Below are 23,619 nucleotides of genomic sequence, written 5' to 3'. Positions count from 1 at the left end.
ACCCTGACGCGACCACGGCGATCGCGCCGAACGTTATCCTCGAATTCGTATTCGCGCTCGCCGGCATTACGAGTTTCCGTCTTAACGTCGAAACGGCTAAAATTATACCTACGTGTGTATACACTCGAAACGATTATCCCAATCTAACGACCGGGTACGGAAACAGCGTTCGCACGCGAAAAAACAATGAACAGGTTCTAAAAACAACCGGTCGGTGGTTCCAGGTAACGCGGCGAGCGGTATCATTTCGCGCTGGGTCTCTGAAAACTCCTGGTTCGTAACATTGAATCTGGTGCGAAAGAAGTGAAATACTTTCGCGATATCGCTGGATAGCTGCTCTGAGAAACGCGTGACTGTTTAGTAAGTTCTGCTCTCATTTGCAATGCTAATTTATTATTTACTGATACAATTGGACAACTAATTTATTATTTGCTGACACAACTCTCGCAATTGCTCGCGAACTGATCGTGTCCGATAGAAAATTGATTAAAAACGAGATGGGAAAGTACGCAAACTAACCAGTTACGTCCGCATTCCTTAACCTAGCCATCGAGTGATCCTTTAATAATACTGTTGGAAAGTTCCGTTAGGGCTTTCGTAAGTAATTCTCACCAGGTACATCTAACCGTATCAACAAATAACGAATCACATGGAAAACAAGATGACAAATGACGAAAACTGACAGTTAGCTCTACAGTTCTCAAACTAGCCATCAAACGATCCTCTAATAATACTTTCGAAAGCTGACATCTTCCGTTTCGTGAATAATTTTCACCAGTTGCACCTAATAGTATCAACAAATAACGAATCACATCGAAAATAAGATGACAAATGACGAAAACTGACAGTCAGCTGCAGAGTTCTTAACCTAGCCATCAAACGATCTGAAAACGAGCAGAGAAACCGCGGCGAGGAATCCTGGCACGCTCTACTTCCCATTTCGATCGTCCCCGGCGACTTTCGATGGTGGCGAGTACATAGAGCATGTAATAGGCACCATCTGAAAGTACAGGCCTGGCCGTGGCCTTACCTACATTACGCTGCGAGACAAGGGAAGCCTACCACCGTGGGTACAATGAGGCACTGGGAGGCGTTATAAAGGGCTCTGTGTAGTTATTAGAGGTTATGACGGCGGTAATATCTCACTCAGCAGGCTCCTCTGTAATGTTACGGCCAACGGCCCCCCTTTCTCGTTTCCCCTCGTCAAACCGGGCCGTCGTCTTTCGACGATCTCCTTTCCTTCTCCTCTTCCATCCCGCCTCCTCAAGCTACATTTTTCTTCCGCTTCTTCTTCACCCCCTGACCGACTAACTCCCGAACTCCTTTATACCTTCGCGGTTTCGCGAAGGACGCGCGGGTCAAGGAACTTCAACTACCAGCGTCCCTCCAAAGAATACCAAGTATTTTCGCGAACGACGGAAAACTATCGATCGCGATCGTAACTGAGTCGCTCAGTGGTTGATGGAAAATTGAGAAAATTCATGTTTCCACTTCTGAAATGATTGTTCATATTCAGAAGCTATACGAAGGGATTTTTGAGCTAACGGAAACGAAGAGAGTAAATCCTTGAATAACTGAGAAGAATATTTACTCCATTAAAATTGGAAACCAGGAAATATCGAGAAGTCGACTTAACCGCGTCAGCGTCTGAGCGAGTCAATTATGTACCAGAGTTTTTGTCTCGAAACGAAAGAAATAGAAAGTCTGTTCCTAACACGTTCGTTTGTCAGTCTTGTGATGGGGTAATCAAAGAGCTAGTGTCTAAAAAGAACGGAATTGTTGAGAAAAGGAGTGAATTCGATACGATGAATACGACTATAACATAAACATAGTTATCCAACAAAGTGACCCGGTATATTCAAGCATCGACAGGCAAACAAACCAGTGAAACCCTATTAACCCTTTGCGCTCGGAAGTTTCTCTCTAGAAATATTCAACAGTTTCCAATGAGTTCTAGATGACATCCTTTAAAACGAATCGAATGACAGAAGATAAATAAGTTAAGAGGCAAAGTTATTATTTCAATATTTCAAATATTCGTGGATTGCAAGAAGCTTAATGTTATATGTAACTTTATGAGTTTGGTATATCAAATTGTATGGTGACTGAGAGTCACCTCTCGAGTGCAGAGGGTTAAACAATTCAACTTCGCGTATCATGTCCCTAACACAGAAACGTTCATCAACGCTTCCCCCGGTCTCCGAGGGATCCTCCATTACTATTCCCCCGTTCCCAAGGGATATCGGGGAATCGTTCGCGAAAGTAACCCGACCGGTCCCCGGCGAACGTTATCTGCGGCGTTTTTTGCCGGGCCCCGTAATAATGGCCCGGAAGCCGAGAAATTTCACGTCCGCGAGGACGATCCCGCCGCTCGTGCTGGAAACGGGTCGGAAAAAAAAGAGCAGCGAGCTCCGTAGAAAACGGAACACGCCGCGGAAGCGCATTAAAGCGAGGGCAATAATAAAGATATGACAAACCGCGGCGGATGTGGGCCCGCTGGCTGCGTGATGTACCGTCTTTTAAATCCGTGAAGGTTGGCCGGGGACTAACGATGCCAGGCGCGCGTGGCAATGAACTTTGAAATCTCTCACCGCGCAGCGAGGCAGCGTTTCCTGTGCCCGCCGCGAGAGAGATCATTAGCGGCGAGGTATTCGAACCTCGTCCCGATTCCCAGCTAGCCCCTCATCGGCGGATCCTCGATCCCCCGGCTCTCCGTGTTCGCGGATTCGAATAGTCTCGCGTGTCCCGGAAATGATGGAGTGACATCGGTGGACGATGGAAGTTTAACGCTGGAACTACTAGTCGGTGGACGATGGAAGTTTGACACTGGAACTACTAGTCAGTGGACGATGGAAGTTTAACGCTAGAATTACTAGTTAGTGGACGATGGAAGTTTCACACTAGAACTACTAGTCAGTGGACCATGGAACTTTAACACTAGAACTACTAGTCAAAATGACTGGTTTCAGTTTCACTGTTTCGCAATTATTGATATCTTCGAAGCATTGAATACTCAAAATGACTTTGAAAATAAATAGTTCCACCTGAATACTATAACGAACGTCTGAAGAAACCTAGAATAATCTATTGCTACGATATTCATAGCGATTACATTTCAATCGTATGAAATGCTCGATAGTTCCAGTGTTAATACGTTAACGTTCACTTCGAATAGCTGAAGAAGCAATTTCTTGTTAATTAGTACACGAGGAGTTCAAGATTTCATGCTTTAGAATAAGATTACCTTTTCTATACTAAGAACCGAGAACCTACCGGGAAATCCAAAGTCTCAAATTGATAGCGACACTCCGTTTACGATATACAGACCGCCGAACCTCGTACATTAGCTTCTAAACTATCCCAGCCGCAGCTGAAAGGTTAATTTACATTCGAACGGAGTGACTAACGTTCGGACTTCTCGAAAGCCGACCATTTCCGTCACGGGGCCGACACGATATCACAGGACAGGGGGTTAACGCGCGGCAACGCGTCGAAACGGAACGGCCGCCGCCCCTGGGACTGGTTATTCCCGGGCTCGGAAGAAACCGGCGGGTGCATTATTCAAATCCGATGTAGATCGGTATCGGTGGATGTAATTCTAGCGTGGACGCGTGTTTCAGGCCCGTTGTCGGGGCAACACTTAATTTGTCCGGACACTTGTGCCCTCGCCGCGGGACGTTCGTTGGCCGCCCCGATGAGAGAGGATCCGTTCGAACGACGGAGACCAAGATACAGCTAACCTGATGAAACGGAGAGAGATAGAGAAGCCAGCAGACCGGTGAAAGTGCGCCGTGAATCTATTCGCGAACAGGAAATCGGCCTTTGTGTGCAGATTTCTGCCGATGATCTACGCTTTATCCGGCCGGGATATCCGATGTCGTTCGGCGGGCCGGGCAGACGGGAGCGGGCCGCATCGCGTGCGCCGCGGCCTTTAATTCGCGCCGAGGCCGAGATTTACTGGCTATCGCGTCGTCGCGAGTGAAACGTACGTTCCCGTTGTCGCGGGCTTCCGGATCACGCGAATTTTACGTGGAATTCGGTGGTACGCGAGGGCTACGGTTGATTTGTCGGCTGACAGTTCGGCTCGTCCGAAGTTTCGTGTAGGACTTGTAATGTTGGAGCAGGGTATATCTTTCAATTATAGTGTAACATTCTATCGTTGATGTTAAAGCAGTATCTAGAGTTTATGGTAGTTTTAAGATTTTCGAAACGCGAATTCGATTTCTTCTGTTGTTTAAGCGATCAATCTTTAATTGAGCTCCATCTGAGGGTTTCCTATATTTCAAAGAATCCTCTGCAAAAGCTCACGATGTCCGAATATTAGAGACTCAAGTGACAGTCAACAACGAGACTTTAGAGACTCAACAACACTTTCTTTCATTACACATTTTCTCTCGACTACATTCAATGATTGACTAGGATCTCCACGTATTCAACACTCCGACACCGGCAGAGATACAGTCCACTCACCTCCGAATGAACGAGTACTCACAATTTATTCGGAGTTTACGCAGGCTCACAATACTCTCAGCAGCTCGAAAATCAGGGTTTTTTCTCAATCTGCTCGAGGGAGCGATATCGTTCCGGTCCCGCGGACGAGGGAAAACCGCGGCCGCACGATCCCTTACGTGCGTGGAGGCACTTCGGCGAAATTACAGGGGATCCCGGAGCAAGCAAATAATCACCGAGTTAGCGTAGCTCACCGACGAGAAATTAGATGGGGTCTGACGGGGCCGGCGGAGACGCGGCTCTAATTATTATAAATTAGCGAGGAACTTCGCGGGTCCGTCGTTACGTTCGGACGATTAGTCCACCGCGGCGGCGGCGGCGGCTGGGACGAGTATTAAAATAAGGACGGGCTCGGGGATGCGTGATCTTAATTCGTCTCCTTTATTTCGCGACGTGAAATCTCGGAAAGGGAGACCGCGTTAAGGGAGCCGCTGATGATCACGGATCGCCGCGAGTCGACGCCGGCCGCCTCGGAATTCGTTCCTCAAATTGATTTCGAGGGAAAACTCTACTTCGGCTGCTCCGCTGAGATCGAGGGAGTCGGTAGTATATTATTGTGTTTATACCGAGTGTTCGACGGAACTGGAATACTGTTCGAACGACTGTTCGAGTACTGAACAGGGACAGGATGGAGATCTTTCAGAGCTCGTTAACACTAGAACAACTGTCCCCTTTAAAATCGCGTGTCTCAGTTTTCTTATTTCTCAGTTATTCGTGTCTTGAATACATCGAGTATCTAAAGTGATTCGAAGTGATTCGAAGTGTTCGCTTTAACCCTTTGCGGAGAAGATTCTTTGATACGAAGCTAGGTGAAGCTAAATTGTATCAATCGCTTAATTAATAGAAAGGAAATGTGCTGATCTTTTGATGTTTGAGTATCTGAATCATTTGCTTGTGACTTTATTTCTGTGAAGTTGTTTTATTTCAATATTCCATATATCGATGCATCATGCAAAGCTTAATATTATACATAAGACTTCATAATTTTGCAAATTAAGTCAAATGGTAACTGAGAGTCTCTCGAGTGCAAAGGGTTAATTAAGCGATTGATATACATCGGTCACATCATCCAAAGGTCTATCCAAAATCTCGACATTCGTTCGTAAATGGTCAATGCTACAATTAATATATAGAAAAACCATACAAAAATCGATTGTTACCATTTTTATGCTTGTTAAAATATTCGTTGAAAGTTTACGCGACGACATCGCACGTCAACGTCTAATAACTCAACTCTTCCCTCCCGGGGCGACTATTCTGTTCGATGAAAAATAGATTGCTCGAGGAGCTGAAAAAAATGCCACCACCACGAAGAGTCGTGAATTACCTTGGGTGACGAGATGTCCGTACCCGTGGACCCTCTCGCCGATGCTCGCGTCCAGAATTCCCGCGCTCGGCCGCTGCAGATTTCTGCCGTCAATCAAATTGACCCAGTTCGTGCAAGCACGCCGCCTATATCGTGCATCATTCCGCCGGGAAAATTGCCCGATGCGCGTCGCAGTCTCCGGCCTTCGTAAAACTAACACGCGACCACCGATCGTCCGACCGAATCGAAAGCTGACTCTTTTCTTTGTGAAGCCAGACTACATTGTGACAACGTCAACGTCAAACGCATCGAAGGAAAAGCACAGACAAGTCTATCGACTCTGAAGAATTCATTTCTCGATGTTTCCTTCGCTTTTTCTTAACAATTCGAGACTTTACCCTAACTTGACCTCTCTTATAGCTTCTGATTACGTCATTTAATCATTTCGAAAGCCAAGACTTCGCTCAATTTTTCTTATTTAATCTCTTATTTAATCACTTCAAAAGCCAAAACATGAATTTCTTAAGTTTTCTTTCTGGACTCAAGTTACATCGGTTATGGAGCGACTCGTTTAACTTTGAATTCGAATTTCTCGACGATAAAAATATCTCGAATTATTAATCACGCTTTCCATTTCCTTATCAAGATACTGGTTCCCTGTTACGACAAACATGTGAGTGCATACACTTAAGAGCGCTATTACGTAGCATCCGGCTCGCTAAAATTCCCCAGGGATCAGTTTCTGCTTAACCCCTGTTTCTCGAAATTACTCGGAGAAATTATGATTTCGCTTAAAAATCCGCAGTCCACTTATCGAGCACGTGTATGCACATACTTCGCCGAACATCGGAGCGTTCTTCCTTGAGCGAGGCTGGTTGCTCGAGAACACAAGTGTTACGTCCGCGGGACGTGTCTGTACGGTGCGGCTCTACAGGGTGTTCCAGAAATATGTGTCACAACCACCATGGCCTGCGATAGAGAACCTTTCATTCAACGCTAGATTTACAAACGTTTATTCCATGGGAGATTAAGTGCTTTTGCACTGTTATTCGAAAGTGAGATCTAAAGTTAGACAGCAAGCATCTTCAAAAATTCCAATGTCTTTCGTAACTAATCATCATCTGTGACTAATTTTTATAGTATCCCTAGCGAAAGTGGAAAATGCTATAACATTCCTTAGATCTTTCATTCCCCTTCTTAGTGGAAAATTTGGATGTGTGAAAAATCTAATACTCATAGGGTAGTTTCTTTAAGATTCGTTGAAATATCTAATATTACTGGTGCAATATTGGAGCCTACAGAGTTCAAAGGGTTAAAGTATAATATTCAATAGCAGAATAATATTTCATTTGAATTTATAGAAACTGAGTAATACTCGTGTTAGATTCTACTTAAGATCTTCGAGATTTTAAGGAAAGGATCTGTTACACTGATCCTGAGATCATTTCGTAGAGTGACATATTTCAAAACAACTTAGCATAATGCGACAAGACGTACTGCTTACTGCTCGACCAAAACGTTTCGCACGTTCCAGTAACGAAAAAATGGAACCAAGGAAAAAAAACTGTCCGGCAGACGTAAGGTTTCTGAAACACCCTGTAGGTGCGCTCGGAGGATATGCCTCCGCTCTACGATCTTAAAGGTCTCTACCCGCGGTAGGATCCTCCTTTCTCTCCGGCGCTCGTCACGACTTCTTGCCGGTCTCGATTATTCCGTCCTCGTTCTACCCCCCTTTTTCAGGAATGTCTTCCTTCGACAAAGGCTCATCCACCGGCTTACGCGTCCCCGCCGTTACAAGGATAATCCCCGCCGGTCGACGCTTAATTCACTTTGACGCCCGCGAGAGGAGTCGATCGCAAGGTGCAACAGCTTGCACCTTGTTCCACGCTTTTTCCCGTGTTACCCTCGTACGCTATAATTCACCGCGATCCCTGAAACCGTGTTCCCCCGCGCGAGAGAGAACGAGCGCGCGCCGGCTGCAGAATTCTTCGCCGTTGACGGCGCATTATTTATCTGCCAATGGGAACGTGCTCGAATTAAGCCACACGCGTGTCCCTTGCGCCCCCCGCGGGATCGCTGACGCGAATTATTCGAACGGAAGCTAACGTTCAGGCGATTTCTGGGTGTTTTCTGATCTTAACGCGTTGAATTCCGCACGATTTCGTGGTAAAAATACTTGAAATGGAAAGAATATGATATTAAATCGTTTGGTTGAATTGCATTATTATTGCGGGTTCATCTAGCTGAATGTCATCGCGTTAGTTAGCATTATAAGTAATATAGAAATGTTTTCAAGTTATTTTCTGACCTTAACACGTTGAATACCGCACGATTTCATGGTAAAAATACTCAAAATAGAAGAAATATGATATTAAATCATTTGGTTGAATTGCATGAAGATTTTTATAAACTTCGATCGGGGCAATTTGGTATTTAGTATTCCTTGCTTGACACCATACAATTGTCATACGAAGTATCCGTTGCATCGAACTTGGCACTCTCCTCTGAATGGTCGGAGTCAAAGCGCCTGATTGGCTGAGGCGCTCGCGCCCAATCGAGCCGCGCGACGAGCCGTCTCCGGACTCGCGATTGGATTACTCAGTCGACTGTCTCCGCCCCTATGACGTCACGAGTGCCAGTTGATTTCTACACCTCGAAATAAGGTCTCGCGAGACAAGAATTATTTTTCAAAGTGTCCAATATAAATCGAAAAGAATTTTCGACTGCTGGCGACTGTGTTTTAAAGACACCGAGCGGGTCAAGCGGTGAACGGGCAGCCGTGTTTTTACGAGGAGCGTGCGCGACCGCGTTTCCCAAGATCCCTTCGAGGCAGAGCGAGTCGCAGAGGAGGGCAGCGTGTCACGCGAAGTTTCGTCTGTTTTTTACCGGGGTGCGCGCGTTCTCGCCGGCTCGTTTAGCGGGAATTATTCATGACCGGCCGTAACAACCCTGTTATGTAAAAGCGAAAGAAAAAGAGACAAGGCGCCGACTTTCGTCTCGCTGTCCGGTGGCGATTCCGATAGAGCGATTGCAACAGGCGAGCCCGCTGAAAGCCCGTTGCGTCACGGACACGCGAAATCGCCTGTTGTTTTTCCGCGACGCCACCTTGTACGCGCATTACCGCGCCGAGACGCTTACGCGCGTAGGAAGCATGTAAAGGGAAAACGGAATGGTATTCGTAGGGAAATGTAATACAATAATTGCGAAACGAGAATACCGGGGCCGACATTTTGACAGGCACGACGGTAGACCTGGGCGTTAATGCTTACGCGTTTCCAGCAATGCGAAAGCGGCCGAACACTTATGGCCGTGTAGAACCTCATTACGCGAACGCCGCCGTCGAGCGTGAAATTACGAGAAAACGAATACCGGCTGTCCAATGTCCCTTGAAACACTCGCGAATAAAGTCTCGTGTTGTGTTCCGGCGACCGAAAATTCGCGATTCGAACAACGCTTTCACGGTGAACATAACCGCAACTTAACGTTTAGCCAACCGAATGGAGAGATTTCCCACTTTTCACTTCGGCGTAAAACACTTTCAAAATCGGCGTAAACACTTACAAAATAATAAGGACATGAAGACAAAAATTCTAAGCATATTCGTGTCTACTCTAAAGTATAATAATTAATGACAAGAATAATATTTCATTCAAATTCAAGAGAATCGAGTAATATGCTTATTAAATTCCGTTTAAAATCGTCACCGACACGTTGTTACAAGGGGTAAAACGCAATAAAAAGAACAAAGTAACTCTCCCGACCCCCATAGAAGGAGCACCGAACACGTTCAAGGGCTTCGAGCTCGGCAGCGCCTCCCGTGAAAGACAGAAATCGCAAACTACGATCGATATCCATTTCCGTGGTGCACCTGTCGCCCGGACGTGACTAATAAACTTCTCCGAGGAAGCGATAGGCGGGGAAGGCAACGGTTCATCGATCAGAGAGGATCGACGGTCGAAGGAAAAAGCGAACGGCGAGCAAGCGAGCGAGCGAGCGAGTGTGCACGGGGGACAGGGATCCGCGCCGATCGGCTCACAAAGGGGAGCAACGACAGTGAAAGTGCACACATCGCTTCGCGACTTGTCGCTCTCTCTGTCTGCCTTCCGGGTGCCCGGCGAGCGGGGTTACACAACGAGCGTGGAAGACGGATAGCATAGGGTGGCCGGACGCGACTGAAAATCGGGACTCGGGATGCGAGGATTGACACTGTAGACGCGTAGGTTATGTATTATCTAGAATATTTAATATTACCAACACCTGATTAGCCACGCTTATATAATCAGCAAGGTTAAGATTTACTTGACTAAGTAAAATAATTTATATATTTATCTACCTTCGCCAATAAGGCGTTCTATGCAAGTTCTATATCGAAGTTCACTCGGAAGTATATCAATCGACAAAAGAATAATCCATTCGAGTTCCAAAGACTCGTGTAATATTCCTCAACTTCCCTTCAAAGTCTTCATTATTTTAAGGCAAGGAGGTAACACCGGTCGTTCAACCCTTAGCAGTCCTATGTCGAGTCAGACTCGACATTCTATTTCCTTGCAACCTCTACCTGTTTTAACAATTTTTTCTATTTGTAGTATCACAACTGTACCATTTCAATGACTCCCAAATATTCTTGAATAAATAAATGCGTCACATTAAGCTGTAATTGAATGAACTAACATCGACGCGAGTCTCAAAGCGAGAAACCAAGAGCACTTCGGACCGCAAAGGGTTAAGGGTTAAAAGCGGCGATCGTCGAACGTCCGTGAAACATTAGAAAAAGTTGGACACGCACGGAATCGAGGCGATCCGTGAGCGCAGTGTCGATACGGTCGCTCGAAACGACAACGATCGGCCGGTCGAGCCTCCCAGAACCGTTTCCGAGAGGGCCGCGCGTCCTTCCCGGCTCGGGGCCCGCATTCCGCGGAGAGGGAAACGCGGCGGCGTGGCGCGCCGCTACGCGAAACTTTCCCAGATCAAAGTCAGCGCGCGCGGGGCGGCGTAATTCGAGCAACGTAATTAACGGTGAACCGTCGCGCGTATACTAAATTCCTGGAACGGCCGGCCGAGCCCGGGAAAGTAACATGGACGAATAGATTTCAGCGGCGGACAGACGTTTCGACGTGGCCGGCGCTAATTGGATCGGTCCGCCTGGCCTGATTGGAACCGTTCCGTCTCGGGGAATTGCGGTGTCGTTACGTCGCCGATGGGGCACCCCTAACCGTCGATATGTATTTGGATATTTAGATCAGCCGTCGTAAAGTGCGGAGCCTACGGGCGTCCCGATCGAACCTTTTCAATAAAAGTATGGTTTCCGCTTATAAGGGGGGATATCGGGATGTTAAATTAGGTTCGGAACAGTAACGGCTGGAAATTATGGGACGAGATCTACCGGGGGACGGGAATTAGTGTCACTCGGCTAGGAAATTTAATGTTGCCGGGAAAAATGGCGTTGGAGTCGTAAGCGGGCTCTGGAAATCGATGTAAATACTCTCCTTTTTGTCTCTCCCTTTTTCTTCTGTTCGGCTTTTTTATGGCGGGGATTGTTTCACGGAAAAATCGAATCGATCAGGTTTACATGGGATTCCTCTATGCGGAGACTGAAGGTAATTGTACTCGGTTGCCGAATGAGTTTCATTTTCTTGAAAATCCCAATTTATATATACTTCCTAATTACTCAATTTCGAAAAATACGAAAAACGTATGAAACGTTAAATATTCCTAGCGAAGAACTCGCCGGGGGTTGAATCCCGCGTTCGTAGAACACCGCTGATTACGCACTTTCACTCTCGATCGTCCCCTGTAATTACGGAATAATTACTTAACGCTCGCCCGCGGTACAAAGTAAACGAGCGGGTGAACGAACTCTCCGTACCGCGAGGGTTCAATTCGGATAGAGGAGGGTCCCCGGAGCGCGGCTAGACAATTAACCGGCGGGCCGGGCAAGAAAAATCCGATTTGACGGGTCCTTGAATGAGTGTACGATTAAAGAACGTTAATGACCCGGCCAGAAAAATGAGGAACGCAGAACGTGGGACGCGAGTCCTCGGAAACTATATAATCCACGTGCGTTCGGACACCCTTAATGGTATATCGCGGTGATCGCACGCCGCGATCTTTTACGTTCCGCGGAACGGTGAAGTGGCCGCTCTTTGTAAGAGGGAGGACTAAGTGAGCGAAGATAAAAAGCATCAAGGTCTCCATGGAATTCTACGAACGTCAAGAACCATCGGCCACGGGTGTATGACCGTTAACGAGCTACGTTTTACCAGACTGAAAATCTCTCTCCCTCCCCTCCTCTACCCTCCCGCCGTTGATCCTTTTCCTTTTTCTCCATCCCCCCACCCCTTCCTTGTTCCATCCTTTTTTTCGCCGCCGTCGTCATTGTCGCGATTACGATTTCATTCTTCGCCGTGGTCGTTACACCTTTTGTCCGGCGCGACTCGCCTCGCTCGCGTTCTCCTTCGCGTGATGTCACCGCGATTCACGAGCTCTGGACACGGTTCAAGCGTAATCCGATTGTGTTAACCCTTTGAGGATGAAGATTCTTTGAAATGACCAAAACCGGCAGATGAAGATAAATTAGATGTCGATTGCTTGATTAATGGGAAAAAGGAAACTGCGTGAAGATTTCTTGCTATCTGGCTAATTAAATCATTTGTTTGCGACTTAGTAGGCCCTTGTATTCTATTAATTTATTTATGATCTATTAATTTTGTACTGCATAGATTTTTTAGCAAACATCTCGAGTATAATTCAAATTACACTTCGATTCCAGATCCACAAGGACGCGGAATCCTCGTGCGGCGTGAAGTATAATGACACGTTTACGCCAGAAATTGAAATGTCAACGGAGCGGCGTTGAACGTGTCGCAATTTCGTTCCACCTAAAAGCGGCGAAATATTTTTGAGCGGTAACCTTTTCAAATATTCAAGATGAATCTCCGGCAGGGCAATTCAATTCAATTCTGAATTATCACGGTCATCGAGCGTCGGCTAGAAAGGCGAGCGGAGCGCGATCGTTAATGAACAGGTTTATCGGTAAAAGTGACGCCGCGGAATGTTCGCGGAATAAGATCGAAAGTGATTCGAGCGATTAATTAGAATCGACGATCGCGTTCCGCGGAACTGGGACACCGACGTCGCAACCGAGCCGCGGCCCAGTTCGCGAACGTACGGTTTATATAATGGATCCGCGGCGTCCGATTCCACGGTTTCCTAATCGCATAATCGATCATGCTAACGCGGCATTCCGACCGCGCGTTAAGAAACACGATTGGACGCGATGTTACGCGACGGCAGGATCGATCGCCGACGATTCCGAACGGCGAGGATGAAACGTAACGCCGGCTCCGACACGGCTTCCGTTCCCTTTATTCAATTAAATAACCGATAAACGGTAACGACCCGCGATCCTGCACGCTTCGACCGGATTCCATTAAACGCTAATAACCGATGGAACTGGCTAATCCGCCATTCTTCATGCAACTGGAACGATCTAATGGGCAACCGTCGGCGCGCGATACTGGGACGCGCAGCGTTTCCAACGTCGAAGAGATCCTTTGTTGCTAACGAAGCCCGTTCTCCGCATTCTTCCCTGCGGAACCACTAAATGCATATTAAGGCGACCAGTGAAAAAGCGAATATTGAGCAATTACGAAGAGCCTCGAGAATTCTAGACGTATCTTCCGTCGAATCTGACTTGAGAAATTTATGTCCTAGAGAAAATTATTCATATGGTTTACTTTAGTTATCTATATATCGAAATGTGTTGACATTTCACTGAATTTAACCTTTACGCTAATGAATACAGGTTTCTTCTCTCTGAAAAGTTGATAATAAATTAATTATAATGGCGCCTAAAACTACTAGACGAGCCAAAATGACCTATTCCCGATTTTGTACAATTATCAAATAGATAAACGTTTCTCTGTAGGATAATTAAAGGATTTGATCCAGCAGTACGCAAACTGAATCGTAAATCAATTAGAATCTCGATAGATACACTGTAGAAGTTTTTACAGGGGAATTTCAGAAAGTCAATTTAACTCGGTAGTTTTAGTACGATGAGATTTATGCTCGATCGAGATCTCCGAGGGGAAATGCGATGGAAGAAAGAATCGTCCATACAAACTGTTAACCTCTGCAATTCCAGCGCGTCGAAACGTCGCGAAAGAAGCTCCGACGGATCGGGACGAGGAGTTTTTCGATCGATCGAACAGTTTTCCGCGGCGGCGGCGCGGGCGAGGCAAAGATTCCCGGTGGTCGTCGACGGATTCGACGCGGTGCGCGCCACACGCGTCGATGACAAGCGGTCATAAAACGCGCAGGTGACACGCGGTCCGGTGCGCGCCGCTCCTCGGTCAGCCAGGCTCACCTGAAAACAGAAACAAAACGAACACCGTAAGCTCGTCGATCTCCCGATGGTAGACGGGGCGAACGGGAGGGACCGTGACGAGAGACAAAACGACGGGGCGATTAAATCGAGCCGAAGTGTCGGGGGAGCTGATAAACTATCGATCATGGTAGCTGTCGTTGATAGAAAAGTATGCGGGGCTCGATAATCGAACTGCGCTCTTCCGTTTTTAACCCTTCGCGGTCGGGAGTCTTTAAAGTGATCGGACCCTTCAGCACGGCAAGCTAAATTGCACTTTGAACTCAGAAATATTATAATATAGGGAATTATATAGTGATCTCTTGCTATTTGAGTAATTAAATCGGTTGCATGCAATTTTATGTTTTAACCCTTTGCACTCGAGAGGTGACTCTCAGTCGCCAATTGATTTGACACAGCAAAATTAGAGTTTGACATTTAATATTAAAATAAAACAGCCTCTTTAATTTAAGTGCGATTTCTCGTTAAGTCAGTTTGAAAGAATGTCGTTGGTATTTCATTAGAAAATCTTGAGTATTTCTAATGACAAACTTCTGGAGTACGAAGGGTTAGATATAGAAGTTTGATATAGATAGAATGACGAGATTTTTCAAGGGGTTAACACTGGCTCTGAATTTCTTATATGAACAGACTTATGGATATCACACGTTTTCTTAAAAAAACTTTAAAAATGTATATATGATGATCTTATTAATGAAACTATGGGATGTACGGATAGACAGTTCAAGAGGAGGAAGGAAATATAAATGGTTTCTGTGATTTTCCTGGTGAACTTTGAAATGGGTCAAAATGACCGGCGAACTTAGAGTTAACTTTTTCGTTACACAGTCAATAAAAGTGACGATGAAAAGGTAGAAAGACGATAGATGCTCGCGTGAGCATTTCCACGTGAAACTGCGAGTCGGAGCGTCAGTAGTGACGATCACGCTCGACAGTCCGAAATTGTGAGGAGGAATAAGACTCTATCAAACGAGCGGAATGGGTCGAGTCGCGCGGATACTCGAAAGGAGATATCCCCGCGACAGAGGGGGACAAGGGGATACGGCGAGTAAGAAGATAAGAAAGCAGGAAGGTTGGAAAGCAAGAAGGTTGGAAGGTAGGAAGGTAGGAAAATAGGTAGGTAGGTAAGAAGGTAGGTAGGTAGGTAGGTTGGTAGGTAGGCAAGCTAAGGTAACAGTCAGGCAATCAGGCTGCGGCGCGGGATTCGCGGCAGCGTTATTATCTACTTGGGTGGACAGGTGCCAGGGGGTTTATAAAAGTCCCGCGCGCGGCATGGCCGGTGGAAGATCGTTATCAAGAGGGATGAGAGCGGTAGGAACGAGGAAGAGTAGGAGGAGGGGTGAATAAGAGGTAGCGGACGGAGTGGAGGGAAAACGGACGGAGGAGACTGGGACAAACGATCGAAGAAGCAGAAGAAGAAGAAGAAGAAGAAGAAGAAGAAGAAGAAGAAGAAGAAGAAGAAGACGAGCAATAGGAAGAAAACGAGCAAGACGAAGATAAGCAAGAAGAACAAGAGGATAGCCGAATGGAAAAGAAGAGGAAACTCCGAGGAATCCGAGTAAGAAAAAAGAGCGAACGAGGACACAGAAAGAGACAGAGAAAAGCGAAGGAGGGACGAGAGGAACCGCGTGGAGAACGGAAGAAACGTGGACGGAGGCGAACGGGGTGGGGGTAGCGGCGAGAGCCAGGCGTAGATTCATGCGGACGCACTACTAGATGGCCGTTGCCGACGCGTATAAGCCACGGCGAGGGAAGGCGGCGGATACCACGAGGAATAAAAGGTCTAGGTAGCATAGTTGCACGCACATTCCCAGTTCACAGCCTTGACTCCGGCTGGGGAACGAGCCAGGCCGGCCTGCCGGGCTGCCGGCCAGTCGGCCGGGGGCCCTGGCCAGGCTAGGCGGCAGCAACGAACGCCGGCAGCAACCGACGACGGCCGGGCAGCAGCAGCAGCAGCAGCGGCAGCAGCAACAGGACTGCCGCCGAGGAACGAACGGATCCGACCAACGAACCGGCCGGGTAAACGGATGGGCCCGTGGAAGCCAGGCCTGGCCTGGCCTGGCCAAGCCAGCCGACGAACCCGTGGGTAGAAAAAGAAGGGCTATACTCTCGCGGCTCTAGCGAGCGGGGCTCTCCTCTGCGCTCGTTCGGCCGGCGATGGCAATTATACGCGGCCGAGCCGTCCCGGCTTAGATTCAAGATCAGATAATCCCATCTGTCGGTGTAAGCGGTCTGCAAACGATCCCGCGAACGATCGGATATCCTCTCTCTCTCTCTCCACCCCGAGCCCACGGATTTTTCCTGGACGCCGCGCGACCGGACGGAAGGCGCTCTCTCGCGCCGGCTACCACTACTCCGCGCTACGCCACGGGTCTTACCTTCTATTCAGCGAACCGGGTAATCGCCGCGCTCGCCGCTACCTTCGGCTTCTCGGAACGCGCGAACGCGCTGGGCACCGGTGATCGTTCCCCGGTTTTCGGGGGTGTGTGACGGGGACTGCGTCGAGGTTCTTAGGGGTTTGGTTAACCCCTTGTCCTACGATAACGAGGCTCGTGAAGATTTTCAATGTGATTCAGTAAATATCTGTGTTGCTTGATTAATTCGAATTCGAAATGAATGTTATTCCTCTGTAATCAACTATTATACGTAAAGGGAAATGTAGGAGTAACATAGGGAAAACAGCTAATTTCGTCGCGTGACGGTAACACTAACGGCAGCAGAGAATATCGAACAGGTCGTGAACCGTCGACTAAGAATGTTTATAGGTATCACGAATTTCATCGTATGTGTCAGGGACACACTTGGGCGAAGTTTCTATTTTATGTTAATCCGCTGGTGTATAAAGGAAGGAGGACAGCGGAGAATAGAGTCTGATACCGTTACGAAGTCACCGTCGCGTGAAGAGTTATTTATATTCTAATAAGGAATTAAAAGAGGTTCAAAGCATCGTCCGCGTTTCAGAATAAATTCGCGTTAATATCGGAATAAAGACTTAATAACACTTCTTTATGTGTGTATTAATTTGTCCGGCGTTTCAGTAACAGTTGCGATAATAAGGGAGTAACTTGAACGGCAGCTAACTGATTATCGGAGGGAGAACGAAATTCGCGCAACGTTCGGCGGTGCGTTTCAGTCGGACGGCAAGAAGTTATAAGGGAAGCGGCAAAAAAGGAAGTTTCGAACGAAACCGAGCGAGCCGCGGCCGATCCGCGACGGCGCAGACACTGTTAATGAAGAAGTACATTGAAGTAGGCAAACGCAACATCTCCTTTCTTCCATCAACAGTCATGAAAACCTACAATTATTAGCCTCGTAACCGGTATCAACACTTGCTTGAAGTTGACAACAGAAAACCCTGTACCCGCTCATTAAATACTTTTGCGTTCTCGGTTATGCGCGCCGGGTAGACGAGAAAACGGAGAAAACGAAATACAAGGGGAGATTGAATATTGCGCGAGCAGGATGAAATTTTATTTTCCCGTTCCCCTCGCCGGGCAAAAATCCCTGCAGGAAGTATCACGCATGCGCAAATGGATTTACTTCGTACGATAGTTTCGTTGTTGCGGCGAGATTAACCGACGCGGAAAATAATGTAAACTGCACCGCTGACTGAATTACAAATCACTCGAGATCTCGATCGAGTTTCTACGGGAAAACAAGATCAATTCGACTGCTCGGCAGTTGCAGTGTTAACGCTAGATTTACGTTTAATCTACACTCTATTGCTCCGAGAAAACTTTATTATACATCGCTGAAATTGTAGCTTCAGAGATATAGTATCAATGATAATTCCTTTCAAAGCGTGTATCTTATCAGGAAACATTAAGCATTTCTAGTAGAATACTTTTCGACTTTACTTCGACTCGGACGTTCCTGCTTACACTTTTGCAATTTTATAGATACAGTTATGAAGAACATAGTACTATCACAAGTTCAATTAAATTCACTTATGAAGACAAAATTATTTTAGTTACTCCATGCCATGTTTCCAAAATAACGTACAGAATCAATTTTCAAGTGGAAAGCACACGAAGTGACATGAAGCAACTAAAATAATTATCTTGAATTCACTTACGAATAACGAACAGAATCAATTTTCACGTGGAAAGCACGTGCAGCCAAGGTTCGTCGTTTCATTGATGGGGTTGAGAAACAGTCCTAGCGTCGACTGGGTCAGAGGTTGCGCCGGCGTTCCTCGGATTTCGCTGGATCCGCGGGTCGGAAGGGTTCGGTCGCGGCGAGAGGACAAATCGGGGGAGCCGCGGGTGCCACTTGCAGCGCCGGGCGACGACAGTGAAACGTACGAAAGGATACGTGTCTCGGATACCGGACGCCCACGTGAAATCGACGGCGATGCCATTCCGATGTTAATTGAGGTGCCCGACGCCCACGCCGCTCGAGGTGTTCTCGGTTTGCCGAGCAGTCGTCGGTATCGGCTATCATTAGCTCGATCGGGCCGCCGATAAACGTTCGAGGCTCCCTCGGTAATTCGCCTAATGAGATAACGGTACACCGAGCGAAATCTCTGCACTTGATAACACTTTACGGCGTTCCGCGGCTTTAGCCGGGAATGCGAAACCTTTAAGAACGCGGCGCAAACTATGCAACGATTGCATTTTACGGGAACGTTCATACTCGTTATCCGGGAACGGGGATACACGGTAATAGACACTCCGCTAATTCTTGCTGCTGACGTTGCTCCTGCCGTGTCCGCTGCACGGAACCTTGCAACAAATACCAAGGGGATATTGAAATTCGGCGCTGCTCGTCGCTGAGTTTTGCTTTTGAAACGCGTTTGCTCTGTTTACCGTTATTCTTATGGTGACGTGGAGGTAGATATATTATTATAGATGCAATGATGCGACGACTGGGAGTATCAGATAAAGAAGCTTCAGCACTACGTTCTACCGATACAGTTAAGTGCTCGCTAATTTCTTAACGAATTACACTATATTTAGTAGTATCTCAATGGATGGTTATTTTTCATGTAAGCAACTTAGCACTAGACCTGAGTGAGTAAAAATTTTCAACTGTATAAACGTCGAATTTAGAGTTCGACATCCGATAGCAACATTCTAACGCGATTTCGCACCAGTTACGAAAAGACCCACTGATCCTCCATTAATACACTACCAAAACAAGCTTCCAGCGTCAAAGGGTGATAAATACGATCGAAGTGGTCGATGCTCAAACCTCTCGCAGAAGCTACACCTCCACCATCCCAAAAGAAGAAGCCCAAAACGGGCGATTCCGCCTCGCCCGGTAGTCGAGGATCCCAAGGACTGCCGATCGGCGAGCCCGAGTTCCGCGTGGCCAGTCCTCGAGCGACCTTCCTCTCGCCGCGCCAAAAATCCTTGGCGAGCAAAAACGGGGCGCCAGGCGGGCAGCGTCGGACGCGGCGACGCGGCTTAATCGGGCGCGGTTTAATTTCTCCCGATCGTGCACGCACGCGCGCGGTCTCGGCCTGTCCCGGTTCACCTTTAAAGGATCCCCTTCCGAACCGGGAGAGATCAAGGTGACAACAAGATCCATGATTCGGGATTAGCGGCGCGAAGGATGCGTGGAAAAAGGCGGGGGGACGGCGAGGTTGCGGGACCGGGGAGGGGAGGGGAGGCGAGCGAGAGGGAAAGGGTCACAGCCGGCCGAGGGGTGGAACGGAGACGGAGATCCGCGGGCGAAGCCACCGGTCGTCTGGTCCAGCTGGAAAAATCGGCCTCTGAATCACTGCGCGGCCTACCTGCTGCCTTATTGAGGAACCCGCTCCTTCGGCCGTTCTTTCAGCCGGTGCAGTCAGGGGTATAAATAGCGCTCTTTAAGAATACTGCGCGCGGGGACACTGGTACGCGTCCATGCATCACTCGGTCCGCGCCACTTCCACGGGCCCCCGGGCCCGTGTTCCCCGACGCCGGCCGTCAGATCGCGTCCCAGATAACTCGCGGAAACGTGAATATCGAGTCGGTCAAAATAGGCTAGCGTCATAGGCCGCTGGACGCGTCTTCTGGCGAACGGACGCTTGTAGGCCGCCGTGCGTGTGGAATTGGACTGCGTAACGCGTCGAGCGTTGAGAAGCTGGCATTCTCGTCTGATCGGTCAGACTCGGTTCCGATTATATGATTCGAGGAGCTTGCGTACCGATCGCATCGACACTGGGAACAGAGTGGTGTCCTGTGACGTCAGCTTCTCGAAATGCTCGAGATGTAGGTTCCGGTGAGATTCATGGGAAACGAGATCTAGCGTTGATGGATTCTTTAAAGTAACACTTTGCACTCGAGAGTGACTCTCAGTCACGATTATCGTTAGATCAGGTTCAAGCAACGTCGTCTGTATCTCGTCGGAAAATCTCGAATATCTCCAGTAAAAATTCGAGTGCAAAGGGTTAATTTCAGCACTGGCTCAAGAACCAAACAAATCCTGTCCTACCTCAAACATCACTTATTACCCAAAAATTCCGAATAATCCTCAAATATCAGAAAATCGGCTTAACGCGCTTACACGAAAAATCGTATATTCGGATTGTTGTCCAGCTAAAATGGCCATTCGTCACGCGCCTCGCGGCGGCGTGACGTCATAGGCTCTCATCCGCGTGCCCCTTAATTTCAAGCGACAGCGGAGGACTAAACGGCGCCTGGCAGCACCGCGAGACAAAGATGTAGGCGTGTTTATCGGCGCAATAATATACGGCGGGCTAGTTCGGGGCGGGAGGAGGGGGAAGGGAGCTTTTAGCTCGTGTCAAGGTGGTAAGTCCCGGCCGTGGAACGATAGAATGGGCGAAGGGACAAAAACCGGCAGTTTGGTGTCCTTGCGGTACACCTTGGGCCCCGGGGGCACGGATAACAGCGTTTCCCAGTAAGACCGGTACTGGCAAAGGCCCTGGATCTCGGCCCACGTATTTACCGGCTCACTGTCGTCCGCCAACACCTACCTCATCCTTCTGGGCCCGGCGAGCGCACCAGGAAGAACCACGCCGCTTTCCTTCGGCGCGACGCTCGCGGGAACTGCGATCCGATACCGGCCGATTTCATTGTACACCGGCGTCGACCTGTTAATATTCTACCCGACGGGATCGGTTCGCGTTTCGTTGCGAGTTATGCGAGCCTCGGACGTCAACGATAATTACGCGGACGGGATGGATCGTTGGAAAATCGCTCGGAAATTGTTTGGCCGGTTTTTAGACGCCTAGATTAATGCGAATCGGACGTGCCGGATAATGTAACGCGCGGCGTAACGCCGAAAGAAATATTGCAGACGTAACGGATAGATTTGTAATGGATAGCAGTGAGAGATAGCTGCCTCGCCGAGCGAGAATTTTGTTTCAATCGGACCGTGGAGATCATTCCGACCGATTCGATATTGTTTTGGTAAGAGGCTCGTACTGTACTGACGCTAGAATAATAGGTTATTAACGGAAATATCGATAGTTTTATAAAAGATTCTCCGATTAATCGATCTCGCGATACATTAAACAACCCCTTCGCTACCGTTGGCGCTCGAGAAATTTCGTCTCGGTGCACTGTTCACGCCCACAGCTGCCCGTCAAATGTTATTAACGATAATTGCGGCAAAACTCGCTTAGATCTCGGGTAGGTGAAATCTAATTCAACAATTACATCTTCCGTTAGTCGTATATTATATACATGGGATTATTCTCGACTGATTTCGTTTAATTCGATCCAGTTTCACGGTTTACTCCCTTAGAAATGCACGATGACGCGAAATTCTTCAGTCGAAGGGTTAAAACTTACTTGGAAAATCTTAAGCGTTTTCCCATAGAGTTTGTCTTCTGCAGCAATGAAAAGTAAGAATAATTATGAATTATGGCAACGTTTGCGTTACACTATTATCAACTTAGTTGCCTTATCAAACATTTTTATTTCACATCGGTTGTCTTGTACGTTACGATTGTTTTTTAGTCGTTCACAAGCGTCAGTCACCAGTGAGTGACACGGCGCTTAACGCGTTAACGGAGGATTCGGCGATTCTAATAAGGAACTAGGAAACGGCCCTTCGGCCGTGGGCTGATAAGATTGCGACATTAGGTCGAGGGACGACGCGGCCGGTTGAAATTCTAGTCAAGCGCGCTTTATGGGTTACGAATACGCGAGGCAGCGCGCGAGGCATCGGCTGCGTATTTACGAGCGATTAGCCAAGCCTATCCTGGATACTAAGAACCGTGTCCCGTCTCGGCTTTCAGTCCCGTCTGCCTCAGCCACGTGACCGGCCAGCCGAAATCTTCGCGGCCGATCGACGCCTAACATTGTTTCCCGAATTACGTGATCGGCATGCGAACCGCGCCGATTCGATTCGTGGAATTTATGGCCGCCAGGATTACCTGTCGCGCGAAGTGCCGGCGTGATTTGCGAACCGCAAGCGACGTCGACTCGTCAACGTTTTCAGATGTAGATCGAAGAATATCGCAGGATAGAATAGGAAAATTTTACCCTTGACCTATTACTCTATGACTTCCTTCTGAACTGCGATCGATCTACTTTGTTTTTAATAATTTATTGAAGAGAAAATTCCGGTCTTACTCTATGGCAACGTGTGCTACAAGATAGTCATTGATGACAGAGGAATAATATGTAGTCTGCATTTGAACGAATTGAATATTTATACAACAGCAGAAATGATTTTGTTATTTTTGTCACTGTTGTAATATTTACAATTAACGCGTCAAGTATTGTGCTAGCTAGCGAATTTATTTTCGCGATAAGGTTTCATTTATATTGATCAGATTTCAATTAGAACTCGTTCGAATTGGACCAAGAATAAACGACGAGCAAAATCCGTCGATCTACTTTGCAAATCGGCGATCGCGAGACTCTAATTTAGTTTCGGTAGGTGTATCGATGACGATAACGCGATTTAATTGAATTGCTCGCTCGTGTTCATCGGCGATCGACGAAACTGTCTATTCGAAAACCGTGAAGGGTACCATTGTGAAATTCCGCGGCGTCATAGGACAGAAGTGACTGCGAATTGGAGCGACCGACATCCATTCATCCGACGAGTCGCTTTATTAATTTCGTGCCGATTGATTGGCGATAACGGGCAATAATAGACGCGGACGCGGGCTGCCAAAGCGTTCGATCGGTTCATTCTCCTCTCCACGCCCGGTTTTATTGTGCCCGGTTTTATTGGCACGCAACGAACACCGTCGCGAATAATTCAGCTCGTCCTCGATAACTGGCGAGATGACTGTTCACTATACACATCGTTCTAATATGAATATCCTTGTTATTCGCGTACCAGTTGAACCGTGCTGAACAAACGAAAAGGAAAAAAAGAAAAATGAATATCAAAAAAGCAGCCAGCAGACGAATCTTCCTCGTCGCAGGTCGAAATTCGATTTGCTCGCGTTACAAAGTGTATCCTTTCGGACAGGACAGCCACAAAAATATTTCGCTCGTGGTTCGATAGA

At 47.6% G+C, this 23,619-nt stretch overlaps 1 protein-coding gene across 2 annotated transcripts in view; it reads right to left on the bottom strand.

Moving 5' to 3' along the window:
* Positions 1-23,619, bottom strand: part of blo (bloated) — a 298,251-nt gene that overhangs the window by 163,058 nt on the left and 111,574 nt on the right. For both annotated transcript variants that reach the window (XM_076371770.1, XM_076371771.1), the window contains exon 4: positions 13,948-14,183. In XM_076371770.1, coding sequence (XP_076227885.1) covers positions 13,948-14,125 — 178 coding nt within the window. In that variant the 5' untranslated portion in view covers positions 14,126-14,183. The remainder of the gene's footprint in view (positions 1-13,947; positions 14,184-23,619) is intronic.

The sequence above is a fragment of the Nomia melanderi genome, chromosome 10 (assembly GCF_051020985.1).
Source record: "Nomia melanderi isolate GNS246 chromosome 10, iyNomMela1, whole genome shotgun sequence".
Lineage (NCBI taxonomy): Eukaryota > Metazoa > Arthropoda > Insecta > Hymenoptera > Halictidae > Nomia > Nomia melanderi.
This window is presented reverse-complemented; position numbering and strand designations above follow the sequence as displayed.